Consider the following 13,268-nt stretch of genomic DNA (forward strand, 5'->3'; position numbering starts at 1 on the left):
CTTCCCTTCAAATTGTTTCGACAGAAGGCTGATTGTGATTTTAATTTTCATCCCTAAACATGATAAATCCAAATATAAAAATGTCCTTTGTGTATTACGCTTTGACTTGCTGGGAAATATTATGGACCTAGATAGCTTGTGCAGGAATTGAAAAAAACAGAAATGTCTCCCCGAAGACAGCATCTCTCTCCTATTTGTTCTTTTTTCACCTAGAGTGAAGTGTGTTCAACTTCATAAAAAATGAGTCTCCATATAGTAACTCTGCAGTTTGCATGATGGTTTGGGGGTTATGATTTTTTGTTTGGTTTTTTATTGGGTTTGTTGATTTTGTTTAATAATTTTTAGTGGAGGTAGAGGTGGTAGAAGGACTAGCTTTTACTTGACAGACTTCCTTCATTCTGTCCAGTCATGTGGTCATTCTCCCCCCATTCCCAATATTTTTTACTCAGTCAAGCAGATGAATAGACTCTAAAGCTTCTTAAAGACAAAAAGTCTCAATCTTGTGTATCTTAAGATACCTTTATATTTATGTAGTGCTATAAATGCTTCTTAAATGAAACCCATCAGAAGGAGCTGAATTACTGAATTTAGTAATCCTGGCAACGTCCACATGTTTACAGCTTTATCTGTGTCCCCTAGAGAGGGTTGAAAGAAAAGAAACAAGAAACCAGGAGAGCTGTAGGAGCATACTTTGTATCTTCTTCATTGATACCCTTCATGCCATTCAAATAGGACTCCAGAATACACTACTTTAATTAGCAAAGCTTGTTTTAAAGTAAACAACACAAACACTCCTTATAAGACAGTCACAGTCTCCCCTGCTAGATACACAGGCTTTTTGGCAAGATCACATTCAAACAGCATGAAATTCACCCCTGTGCATGGCCCCCGGAAGGCCCTTGCACCATTTTATCTTCCATTTAGCTGCTCTGGTTAGGAGCAAGTGGTTTGTGGGATAAGGACGGAGGTTCACTATGATTTTCCTCCAAAAAAAAGAGATGGTCCAAATCCACATCCGTAAAGATCAGCAGTTTAGCCACTATAAGGTCATAAAGGTGTAATATAGGCGTCATGCATAGAGCACATACCATATTTCAACTGAGTCCTGTCCCTGCATGACTTTGAGCCCCAGTGAAAGTACAGATCCACAGCACATCCACAATTAAGCCCTCAGTCATTATATTTGCTGCGTTGTGCTGTTTACTGGAAACATTGCAAAGTCATTCAACTGACAGGAGTCATGACAGCAGTGAGAAGAGTATCCTCGTGAGGAAGCTCTGACAGGATTCCTTTTGACACATGGGAGAACATGGGAGTCCCATCTTAGTTTAGTAATTGCTAAACAAACAGAAATTGGAAATCATTAATGTGACACTGACCCATAAAACACTGATCACTGAGGCCCTGTTGTCCCCTGTGGAACAGGGAACAACAGATGGTCAAAGTAAACAGGGTAAGAACAAAACAATATGTAAATAATGTTGGTTCCTTAACAAATGTCTTACGGTAGTCCATTTAAGCTGACATCGGTTGTTCTTTTCAGCTATAACCGTGCAGCAAAATCAGACATGTCTCCTCTTCCAGTCTTGATACTGAGCTTTTGTTGATCTTCTTTTGTTAGTCAAGGGCTTTTTTCTTTTTTTTTCTTTTTTTTCTTTTCTTTTCTTTTTTTTTCTTTTTTTTTTTTTTTTACAACTACATTTATCAACACTGATACATTACAGATCTTGTTAGTTATACTTTGAAGTCTGATCATGCAGAACTACAGGCAGGTGCAACTTAGATCTTATTATAGGATGGACATGGCAAGGTGAACAGTTGTTTTTGCTAGTTAAGATCTGGAGCTTTGTTACTGTTGTGGCTTAATGTATACTGGCCATAAGTCCCACTTACCCAATTTACTAAACATACATGATTCTATATGTACACTGAAACTTCCAGCACCCTCCTTTATCAGCAGGTGACTGACTTAGGAGAAAGTCAGAGGTCAACCATATTTAGGCATACGGTGGCCTGATTGTAAAAGATTTTAACAGAAATAGCATATTGGATTATTACATATTAGTTACAGAGGAAGGGAAAAAATAAATCAATACAACTATTTACATTATGAATATCTTGCTTTCCAGAAGACAAGAATGGCCCTGTTCAGTGAAAATTAGCAAAAAAGACCTGTCTGAAATGACAAGCATAGTAGGGATACATTTATTTCCCAAATTGACCGTGTCTTCCTTCAATATTTGCTTTTCAGCTTTTCACTCAAATAAAAAGGCACCATTAGCCTCAACTGAAGTTTTTCAACATTCTTTTGTCAAATCAAACCCTCTTTAAAATTCAAACTTGCCATGGGTCAATGAGCCTGAACATGCATTATGTTAAACATTTCACCTCTTGCAATCAATAGTTAATTAAAAAAAACCAAACCAACAACAAAAAAGAGAAAAAAAAAATCAGGCCACACTGGCAAGTTCCTAATATACCAAGAGGATTCCACTAAATTCCACTGGACAGGTCTGTTTTCCAGCTCATCAGTGAAGATGACACATTCACCATTCCCCTGCCTCCCCCAAGCATCTTACTAATTAGGACATTACATATTTGTATAATATTCAAACCCACTGCACAATGATTTTCTTTGTGTGTGTGAAAAAGATAACCTTGAACTTGCAATTTGTTAACTCTGTCCTTTGTAAAGTGGTGGAAGTTCAAATAAGCACAACCATCAGATTCTTGAAGATGTGTGGTTAAATTACAACTACTCTCTTTATCCACACTGAGTATGAGTAGAACAGAAGTCCTGAAAATCACATCCCTGTATGCACCCTCTCTGTCCTACAAACACATACAGAAGCAAAGAAAAAAAAAGACTAAACATAGAATGAACAATTAACTCAGATTTTTTTTTGCCAGACTATGAAAAGAAAACTCTAATTCTTCCCTGCAGGTGTTCTTTTGTATTGCTCTCCCTGGAAGCACAAAGTTTGTTGCAAAATGCCTTATTTGCTTGGTTGGTTTTGCATGTTTGAATTCACACAAAATTTTAACATCTCAATAAGCATGAAGAAGTATAAACAGGTCTGAAGCAAAAGAAATTTTTGATCCTTTGAAATACTATAAAGTTTTTAATATAAATAAGCTAACACTGCTTATTGAAGATATTTTGAATTAAAATATTTCAATTACATTTCACAATAATTTCAGGATACTCAAAACAAATTTTTTCTTTAACAAAAAATTTGGGAGATTTACTGAAAGTGACTTTATCAGGCAGTTCTAAAATTTGCTACTAGTACACTTTTCATGAGAAAATATGGAAAAGAATTGGAAAAGAAACCACTGGTGCTCACTGACAAATTTATAATACAATCCGAATTAGTTAAGTAGCACTACTTTAGAAAACTCCCTAAAGGCACTGCAGCAGGTCTCATTTCTTCAGTATCATTAGCCCAAATTTTGATGGTAAAGCAATATATATGAAGATAAAACCAAATTGGTTATAAGTTTGGAAGAAGGACATAGTCACATGATCATCTATCTCGTGTCACCTTCGGTGGCCAGTGCTGTGCAGGAACTGGGGATTTCCAAAGGAAAATCATCAGTGCATTAGGGTTTGGAAAACCTGATCAGGCTTTCTGTAGCTTTTGTTGTTTTTAAAACAAAAACATTACCGCACTTGCACTCCAATTTAAGCTCCGTTTCATATAATGCAAGCTTGCTAAGATTCCTGAATCTATGCCACGGAATTCTAGATAATAAGGGGGCATCATCAACCACAATGCAATTCCCACAAATCAGTGTATGACCAATTCAAATATCTGAACTCTCTAAAGCTATATTACATTTTAATGGAATATAGTCAAAACTCAAAACTCCAGTTACCAAGTCAGTATCCGAATACTCTTTTCAAAAATTCCCCAAAATTTTGGACTGAAAATGTATATAAGCTTGCAACAGCTCGTAATAAATCAATACCTCATTCTCATTCAAACTCAGCAATGCAAAAGAAAATTGACAAAGGGTCTTTTAAGAACCATTCTGACCTTTTTCTTTTTTTTTGTTCCTCATTCTATCCAGAAGTACTCCACCTGAAAATAAAGCAGGAATGTTTTGCAGCAACTTTCCTCTGCACCTTCTCAATGCTATTTCTTGCAGCTAGTGCTCTGAGCAGCCACTGATAGTTAAAATGCTTCTGCTGCTCTTCTCACCCAGTTCATACATGACTTAAGTAAGCCATTTGGGACAGAATTTCTTTGGGGATTCAGGCACTTAAGATATAAATAGGCTCTCGGGCATATTTTCAAAAATACCAAGGTGTCCAGCTGCCCTTCAGGATGATGCCATTTCTGGCGTAGGGTCTCTGATTGCCCCTTTAGTGCTTAAATACCTTGGAACATCTGTCATAGATCTCTTGCTTCCCAATTTCCTTCATTTCCTTCCCAATTTCCTTTCATCTCTGCAGTGGTGGCAATCATGCTTACAACTGCGAACCTCAGTGAATTTAGTGAAAATTGTTGCTCAAGTACTACATTCAGTAACATTTTAAACAGAAGTAGATTTCAAAGATCAATGGCAAAATAAGAAAAGCATTTATCATTTTTAAGTTGAACAAAATGTTCAAATAAAGGGGAATACACTTGAAGAGAAGGGTATCATAACTTCTAGAATCAGAAAATAAAATTTGTTTCCCTTAAGACAGCCTCAGAACATCATCACTATAATCTTTGATTCAAGAGTACATGCGTTATTGTACCATATCAGCTTGACAGCACCAAACCCCTGGCACAAAGCAAAACAAAGGATGCTATTCCTGCTTGGTGGTTGCTACTTCAGTTTGGACATATAAGCACCAGAATTGTAAAGAACTAATGCTTTTCTTCATTGATGGCTTTTTTTCTAGTGACCAATGTGGACATCTCCAAGTTTCCTTCCCCAGACAGAGCTTCCCATAAAGGAGACTAATTTGTAGACAAAAAGAGATGCAGTAATTCCTTTAGGCCCCATTTCAGCAAGGCACTTAAGCACACACTGATGTCGATCATTGCTGAGCAAAGGACAAAAGCACATGCTAGTGAAAATTATGTATGCATCCCTATAGTCTCCATCAAGTGTTTGAACAAGCACTGGTGCTTAGCAGAATCAGGGCTGCTGGGAATAAAGCTATATAACTCCTGTGATGGGGGTTCATTCAGCACCTAACAAATTACATCTTCTGTGGTTCTCCACCCAGCCTTCATGAACCCAAACAAGACTGAATTATACCATGGGACCAAGAGTATGTTTTTTGGCTTCAACAGATGAAACATGGGAGATCTACAAGTATCCATCTACTACAAATGGCTTCTCTGCTATTGCCTATGTCACATCTGCATAATACCACTGGCAATGAACTGTGGTTACTCCACATTTCTACAGTTTACACTGGGGGTGTGTTTGCAGTTCCTTACATACAGCTTTGCCTCTTTGAGACACTTGGTTGAGTCTTGTTTAAATAACATACCCAAATGGTGCACACTAAGGAATGTAAAGCAGATAGTAGTTACCTGAATATTATTAATATGTATCTATGATGAATTAAATCTGGAGGTGATACATTTCATTATTGCTAAGAAGTCACCCTTGGTGTTATTGCCTACATACCTACAGAGCTTTGCTGTTAACCTTTTAATATTTCCATGATCATTGGCTTTGAAGTGAGAGTTACATCACTAATAATGACTTGATGTTTCATGGCTTAAGAGAGAATATTGCTAAATAAATTTAGCAGTAGTAAATTATTGCTTTTAAAATTACTGCTCTGAGTTTTTAGAAAATGATCAACGTAATTTTATTCTCAAAAAAATTTTGATAAAAATCTACCAAAAATATAACCAGGGAAAAAAACCCACTTCCCATAGCAATTCTGATACAGCTCAGACTTACCAAATCTGAAATTATTTTATATCCACTTAATTTTTATCTCCCCTTCTCCCCACCCTGGGGACAAATCTTTTCTTCCTTTCTCCCCTTTGAATAAAATCTGACTTGATACTCAATTTTTTTCTCCTACCACAGAATGTCAGGCTTGTAAGCCACCCAATAGAACAGTCCTGTTTTGGTAGAATTTTGAATACATACATAAGAATTAGTGAATTTAAAATATCCCCTAACATATTCTAAACAGTTTCTCTCTCCGACATTTAGAAAAGCATTAGAGTACAATTTAGCTCATTTCAGTTTACATGGCACACTTTGGTAACAGGACAGATTTTTCAGATTTTAGTTAATTTCCAACTCAGGTAACAATGACCTTGCAGTGGAGAATGCTAATTGCTGTTTTGGCTGGAAAAATATTCAACTGTTATGAAATTCTGTGTGGACTCTTGATATTCTCTGGTAAAAACACTTGCTGTTACTTACCATTGGAAACCCCGTGGATTATTACCTTTGGAACTTGTCAAAACCGCCTAAGACCCCTGACTGCACCCCTTTCATCCCAGCGCACCAGCTGACTGATAACCTTTGTTATTTACTTAGAAAATAGGAATACTAGACCCCTGCACTCTGTGGTTCTTTTCCATGTAACACAGCTGCTAAAACTTCCTGGGGAGTCTGATGATTTGTCACGAGCAAATGAACAGCCAAAAACACCTAGAGAAGGCCTGTTCTCTTAGTAGCAGAGGTCCCTGCTACAGAATGATTTAAACAACCTCTAAGCTGCAAACATACACTGAGGGGGAGTGGGCCACAAATATCCTTTCTCTATCTAACCTAGTAAAGTCCTAGACATAAAATAAAAACAAGTTGTTGCAGGTCCTTTTCATTATCATATATCATAATCTGCTCATTCCCCAGCCCTCTAACTTACAAACATACCTGTAATTCATAATAGCGAGCCTGTCTATGACCTAAGATGATAACTCACAGTGCCAGGAAAAGTTCCTTACTGAGATAAATCTTTCTGGGCTTAGACATGCATAAAAAACCCCTTCATTCTTGTTCCCTGTAGCTTGCAAAGATACATGTGCTTCCTTTTAACCTGGTCTCAACTTGGCATATCTGCTCTAAAAATCAGAACAACAAGTCTTAACATTCACAAACTAACATTTTTCTATGAAGCTCTGTGGCTTCTTCTTTCAGTAAAACTGCTTATTATTTCAAAATATATATACAACTCTCAGCAGAAATTTTGGTGCTACATCTTCAAGTGTCTGAGGGAGACACAGTTCTATGTGGTTATTTACACTTCCACAAGTCCTCATACAAGATATGCAACCTCATCAATGAACAAACAAACAGAATATATACTGGTAATATCACATATGTGTAGTTATGCACTTTACCTGAAATGGGCCATTTATGGTTGTGGAATGCACACTAAGTACTTATGCAGATGTGTGTGTTCCTGTGGGCACACAGCTGCATACACTGACAGAATTCTCTTGGCACCTGTGTGTATGTGCTATTCCTATATGAAGAAAAATGCAAGTATATCCCTGTCTGCCTCACTGGGCAGACAACAGAACAGAGAGTGAAGGCAGATACACACTCGTATGTTTAAGAGTGGCTACTGCACACCTTGTCATGCCAGTGTGGAAAGGACAGTTGCAGGTTGCTGGTTTTGCAGCCATTCATTTTACATCTTGTGGGGAGGGGGTTAAAAAAATGATTTTTCGATTCCTTTTTTTTTTTTTACCCCCCTGATAAGCATCACTGGAAGAAGACCAAAGCAGAGCAACTATAAGTTAAATATACACTTGAGCTTAGCTGTGTTACATAACTCTGTAGGAGAAGCAGGCTGAAAAGATTTTGCTTGTTTGTTTTGTTTAAATCTTTGTGTTTATTATTTCTCTTTCTTTTCATCTCTTAACTCCCATTTAATTTTTTCCTCCTAAATGATATCATCCTCTGAAGAACGTTGGGTTTCGCAGGCAGGCGGCTAGTCACCTGCAACAACCGAGAGGTCCTGCAGAAGCTTCCAGGCTGCTGTCCGTGTCAGACGCCAGTGTTTGATCCGTGGACATGGATGAGATGTCATTGACAGATGAGGATGGAGGGAGGCTTTCACTGCTGTTCACTGCTGCACCTGTGCTACGAAAACGAACACCAGTGTGATTAAACCTGAAACCCCGGAACGTATCAGATTTTAAAAAAGCAAAGGATACTTACCCTGTGGCAACAGGCATGTAAATACACAGACCATTTTAAACAGTGGCAAACATTAGCAGAAAATGGGCCATACAAAATTTAGGCATTGGAAAATATTAAATATTTTACCAGGAAATCTCTCCCTCAACAGTCTGTTTTGAAGAGTTACAGCTCATAACACTAATATTCAAAGCTCCAGATGGGAACTGCTTTCTATTCTTGTAGTAGTACAAAGATATTATGGCATCAGAACTACCCTTAAATTAGTTTAATCTCCTGATATGTTGGGAAAATAAAATAGTTGATTTACTAGGGGCTGCAAAAAGACCTTATGACGTCTGGCTGCTGACTACAGATAGCAATCATCTATATTTTCTGGTAGAAGACTTGTTTTTCTAAGAGTTAATTACATGTACCTCATTCAGGTACTCATTACATATATCTCAGCATCCAGTACAACTGTTATTCACGTTTACATGTTATGTGACATTTCATGAAAATACTAATCAATCAAGACAACTGCATTTATGTGTAGTCAATATATGACTGAATTTATCTATATTAATGACTAAACAGTATATTACCCTTCTAAATGTTTACTGTGCTGGACAGAAATCTACCATTAAGTCATGGATACTGTCCCAGGAATCAAATGGAAAGAATTCTGGTAGGTTCAATAGACGTTTGATCAAACTGTTGCTGTGAAACTTTCTTTGATGAATGTACAATCCACTTAACTAGGCAAAATAACTGAAGAAATAACTGCAGAAATTGTACAGGTGAAGATTTTGTTAAACTCTGTCTGATTCAGCACCACTGAATGCAATATATTGTTTTCAGCAAGCATCAATTCAGCCCGTAAGTTTCCGGAAATTGCTTTTTTATGGTTATTCCTAGCTTTCAGCACAATTCCACATGACACAACACACAGACATGATAGCTGCTGTTGCAGGCCCAAAGCTCCCAGACTCAAAAAATACCCACAAAATCTAATGAAAATCACACTAAACATACATGACAGAACTAGAGAATTCAGCAGCACGAAGTAGCACTTATGCACTAACACTCAGAAACCCAACCAAAAGCTGTCCTAGACAGTAAGAAATGCTCAGCACCTGCCTGGTGCTACAACAGCTTGTTCCTGAAGGGATGGGTGCCAAATGAGACAGCACAGAAATGACAGAGATCCATTCGAAAGGGGAAAATGAGCCCCATTGATGAATTTGCTGTTTGACAGGAAGCTTCTCACTGGTCACAGGTTTAAAGAAAAGAGCTGAAGGTTAGAGCAGGTGAGAAACAGCTCCTGGGATCTGTTGCTGGTTCTGTCATTGACTTGACAGCTACTTTTTTAAGCCACACATCAGCTTCCCTGCTGTAAAGCAGGAATTCCTTCCTCAGAGGGCTCCTAGGAAGCACTGTTTAACATGCAGCAATAGAACTGCCTCTGAGACTTCAGTTGTGTCGTGGTTTTGCCCAGTAGCCCATCCCTGGGGCTGTGGATGGTTTTGTCCAAGTGGGTTTCCGGACAAAAAGCCAATCAAAACTTTCAGTGATGCCTTTGCTAATTACATATTTAAGAAAAACGGAAGAGAAGGTTTGGTTGTGCAGTTGAAATTAGGCAGCCATGTAGGAGAGAGGTGGCAAGCCCCAGGTGGGGGCAAGGCCCCCTCCCTCCCCGGGCCAAGGGGTAAGTGTAGCACTGAAGCCCCCCTTTTCTTTTGTAAGAGAGTGAAGAAAAAAAACTTTAGAAAAAGACTAATTGCTTGGATGACTTGCTAAAGACTAAAGACTAAAAAATAATCCCTGCTACCTTGTAGAAGTTTGTTGGGGTGAGAAGACCCCCATGCTGTTTGTGGAAAAGCCTACACTGGAATAAGTTAATGCATGAGGAAGCTGAGACTTCATGAAAAGGACTGAAAATAAGGCAGAGACCTGTTGAAGATTTGTGACTCTAAATATGACCCTGAAGGGGATGAGGCTCACGCTGAAGCGAGATGGCTCGGATGAGATGCTGGGATCTGTATGTGGGATCCATACTGCTGCTGAAGATTTGTGACCAAACCTACGCTGGAGCACAGAACGGCTCGGGTAAGGACATTGGGATCTCAGTGAGAGATCCATGCTGCTGCTGCTGGAAATTTGTGACTTTGAAAAATAGAGAAAGCCTTACGCTGGAGCAGAAAACGGCTTGGGTAAGGATGTTGGGATCCATGAGTGGGATCCATGCTAGACTCATGCTGGAGAGGTCTATCAAGGACTGTTCTCCTATGCGTAGGGACTCCATAGGGAACAGGGGTGGACTCTTAAGCCATTATCGCCTGTAACCCTGTGGAAGAAGATCCATGGCAGGCAAGTGTCCCCTTGCAAGACCCTTCAGGACCTGGGTAACCCCCAGCCTTCAGTCTTAGCCCAGGAGGGGTTAGGCCCAGCCCTGGAGGACGATACAGAGAAGGAGAAAGAATTCCAGCTGCAACGAGGGTGCTGCAGAGTTACTGGAGAGAGAGTTGGAACTCCAAGAATGGAGACGGAAACTGCTTCTCGTCTTGGACTAATATAAAAGGGGGGGAGGAGGAGTATTTTCTGTAAATGCATGACACCTTTTACTTAAGTAAGATTATTGTAGATATAGTTCTTTAGTAGTTTTTACTGTGCTAGTAATAAATGCTCATACTTTTTTCCCCAATCCAGTCTCTTTTGTCTGCATAAACCTTCTCTCAACTGATTGGTAATTGTGTGAAGGGTGTAAAAGCAAATTGACCCAGGGCAAAACCATGACAAGCTGAGACTTCAGCTGTGAAGAGGTACAGATTTGAGGTGAAATAACTGAAAAGACAACTGCAAATTTTGCTGTTTCCAAAAAAAATGTAACACCCTGTGTCTGTCTTGGGCATTTGGTCAGCTTCTTATAAATTGTGTAAACAGTAACTATTGATATTGAATGTTACAATGCTTGGCAAGTCCATCAACTGCTTAATTTAGATTTTGCACATGATAGAAGAGGGCTAGAAAGGGTATCCAGTAGTTCCTGGGTGATAGCAACAAAACTGACCAAATCAGACAGCAACTGAAAGCCAGGAAAGGAAGAATACAAGATCAGTTTTCATCTACAAAGGGAACGCTAAGAATAAGCTGTGCTATTTACTATATTCCATATCCAGAAATGAGAAGACAATTGAAAATGTTAGGTATGAAACTACAGCTGGGTAGTGAAGGTTAGGGGAGAGTGTGAGAGGAGGTTAGTTAGTACGGACAGAATTTAAGTTTAATCCTACCTAATCTACAGCCTTGTATTAAACGTTTTATTTAATGAAAATACCTACTGTTTGATAATACCAGCCAGAAACACTTTTTAAAAATGCATCAACCAAATATAAAACAGTAGTTGTAAATTGCTCCCCTATTTTTGCATAAAACAGCTTGTATCCTTTGCTTCTGTGCTTCAGAAATGACAGAAGAGTCCCAAGACTGCTAGTGAAAAGTTCCACTGCACTTCCTGGTTTAGCTTAAAATAACCAGAAGGAGACCTCAACAGAAGATTCAATAAGCATGTGTGATAGCCAAACAGTGTGTGCATTTTGGAGAGGTTACAGGTGCATAAAAGGCATATGTCTTCATGTTGTAAGAGTGTGAATTGGTCAACAATCCTGGAAGTTGATTTGTGGCTATTTCTCACATATATTGTTGCAACTAAGTTCCACTGAGAAAACTTTTATTCTAACCACTTCTATTCTCCCAGCCTAGTAATAACACGGCACAGACCCTTTGAGTAGTCAGCATGTCAGTAAAGTGTACAGCATCCGAATTTATAAATAAAATAAAAACCGTTCAGCAATTCTGTGACAAAGAAAGAATAGAAATGCAGAAACTACCATCTAAGATTGAATTCCTTGTTTAATTGTGCATGTGGGTGTGCACATGTTGCTTACATATCTATGTAACACATATATACTCACCTACACAAAAATTTTTCCACTCAATTCAGCACTGCTAATGCCTTAAATAGGTTTGGACATGATGAGCTCTGAGATAGAAGTCTAGATAAAATGTAGAGAAAAGCAGTAATTTTGAAAGACTGAAGGTAATGAAGTTCAAAGGAAGGAAGACTGATTAGGGATGTGACAATGACAGATTTTACGTGAGCTAAAAGCTGACAGAAAAAATGATGGATGAATCTGTTCTCCAAGTTCCCTGGAGAGAGGACAAGAAGAGGTGTAGCAAAAAAGACTTAGAAAAGGCAATGCAAAATGCTTTTTTGAAAATAAACAATGAAAGATCTTTTGGACAGGTAGAAGTAGTATCTGTTGGGAACAATTTTAGACACTGTTGATTTTGTTCATTGGACATGAGCATGAGGGGTACTTGAGGTTCCCCCCCCCCCCAAGCCCCACATTTAAAGCTTGTATGTTATATTAACCAATTCTTCACAGAACAAGAGATTGACACCCTGATACACAGGCACTTCAAGCAGCTGCATCAATGGGTAATTATTATCCCTTGTGCTGTCAGTTTCAGCTGTCTTCCCCAAAACTCTGATCAAGTAATCACGGAAACTAATCTCCAGCTTGCTTGCTATGATTACAATTCTTGCCAAGAACACTAACCAATGAGTAATGTGTGTGTAGATTCTCTCATTTTCCTTATGCTCAGAACAGGTGTTTTGCCTCTTTCTTTCAGTATTTCATTCAATTGAATATTTGAGTCAGTGAAGAAAAACAGGAAATCTACAGTTTCATAAAACAGTCTCATCTGAGAGCAGTTTTTAAATAGTGGCTAAATTTGTTGGTGTCTAAAAATCCAGAAATAGTCAAAGGCAAACAGCAGAAGAAATACAGGTAAGAAATTACAACTTTGTATATTTAAATGTTTTAGATAAACAATAAAAACCTTCCACACAGAAAAAACAGAATATGGAATACATAAAGAAATCCCTGGATAGTTAATGCCTGAAACAAGCAACTACAATGTTTCTTGATGCAACCACAGTGCTGCAGGGCAGAAAGATTTAAGAATGGTTAGGGCTCCAGATTACTTTTCAGTGGTGGTATCATAGTTCAGTAAATTAAATTTGCAAGTCCTGTACTTTGTTTGCTACTTGGCAAGAATGCAATGGATTGTTTCCAATATATTACTTCATTGATGTCAAA

At 38.4% G+C, this 13,268-nt stretch overlaps 1 protein-coding gene across 10 annotated transcripts in view; it reads right to left on the reverse strand.

The window, feature by feature from the left end:
- Positions 1–677: 677 nt before the first annotated feature.
- Positions 678–13,268, reverse strand: part of MAPK10 (mitogen-activated protein kinase 10) — a 170,832-nt gene continuing 158,241 nt past the window's right edge. For 9 of the 10 annotated variants that reach the window (XM_050327399.1, XM_050327400.1, XM_050327401.1 and 6 more), the window contains one exon: positions 678–8,062. In XM_050327399.1, coding sequence (XP_050183356.1) covers positions 7,920–8,062 — 143 coding nt within the window. In that variant the 3' untranslated portion in view covers positions 678–7,919. Of the gene's footprint in view, positions 8,068–13,268 lie in introns of all 10 variants that reach the window. The other variant, XM_050327407.1, reaches the window with a different exon arrangement.

This window comes from Myiozetetes cayanensis, unplaced genomic scaffold, assembly GCF_022539395.1.
Source record: "Myiozetetes cayanensis isolate MyiCay16 unplaced genomic scaffold, myiCay2020 scf33, whole genome shotgun sequence".
In the NCBI taxonomy this organism is placed as follows: domain Eukaryota; kingdom Metazoa; phylum Chordata; class Aves; order Passeriformes; family Tyrannidae; genus Myiozetetes; species Myiozetetes cayanensis.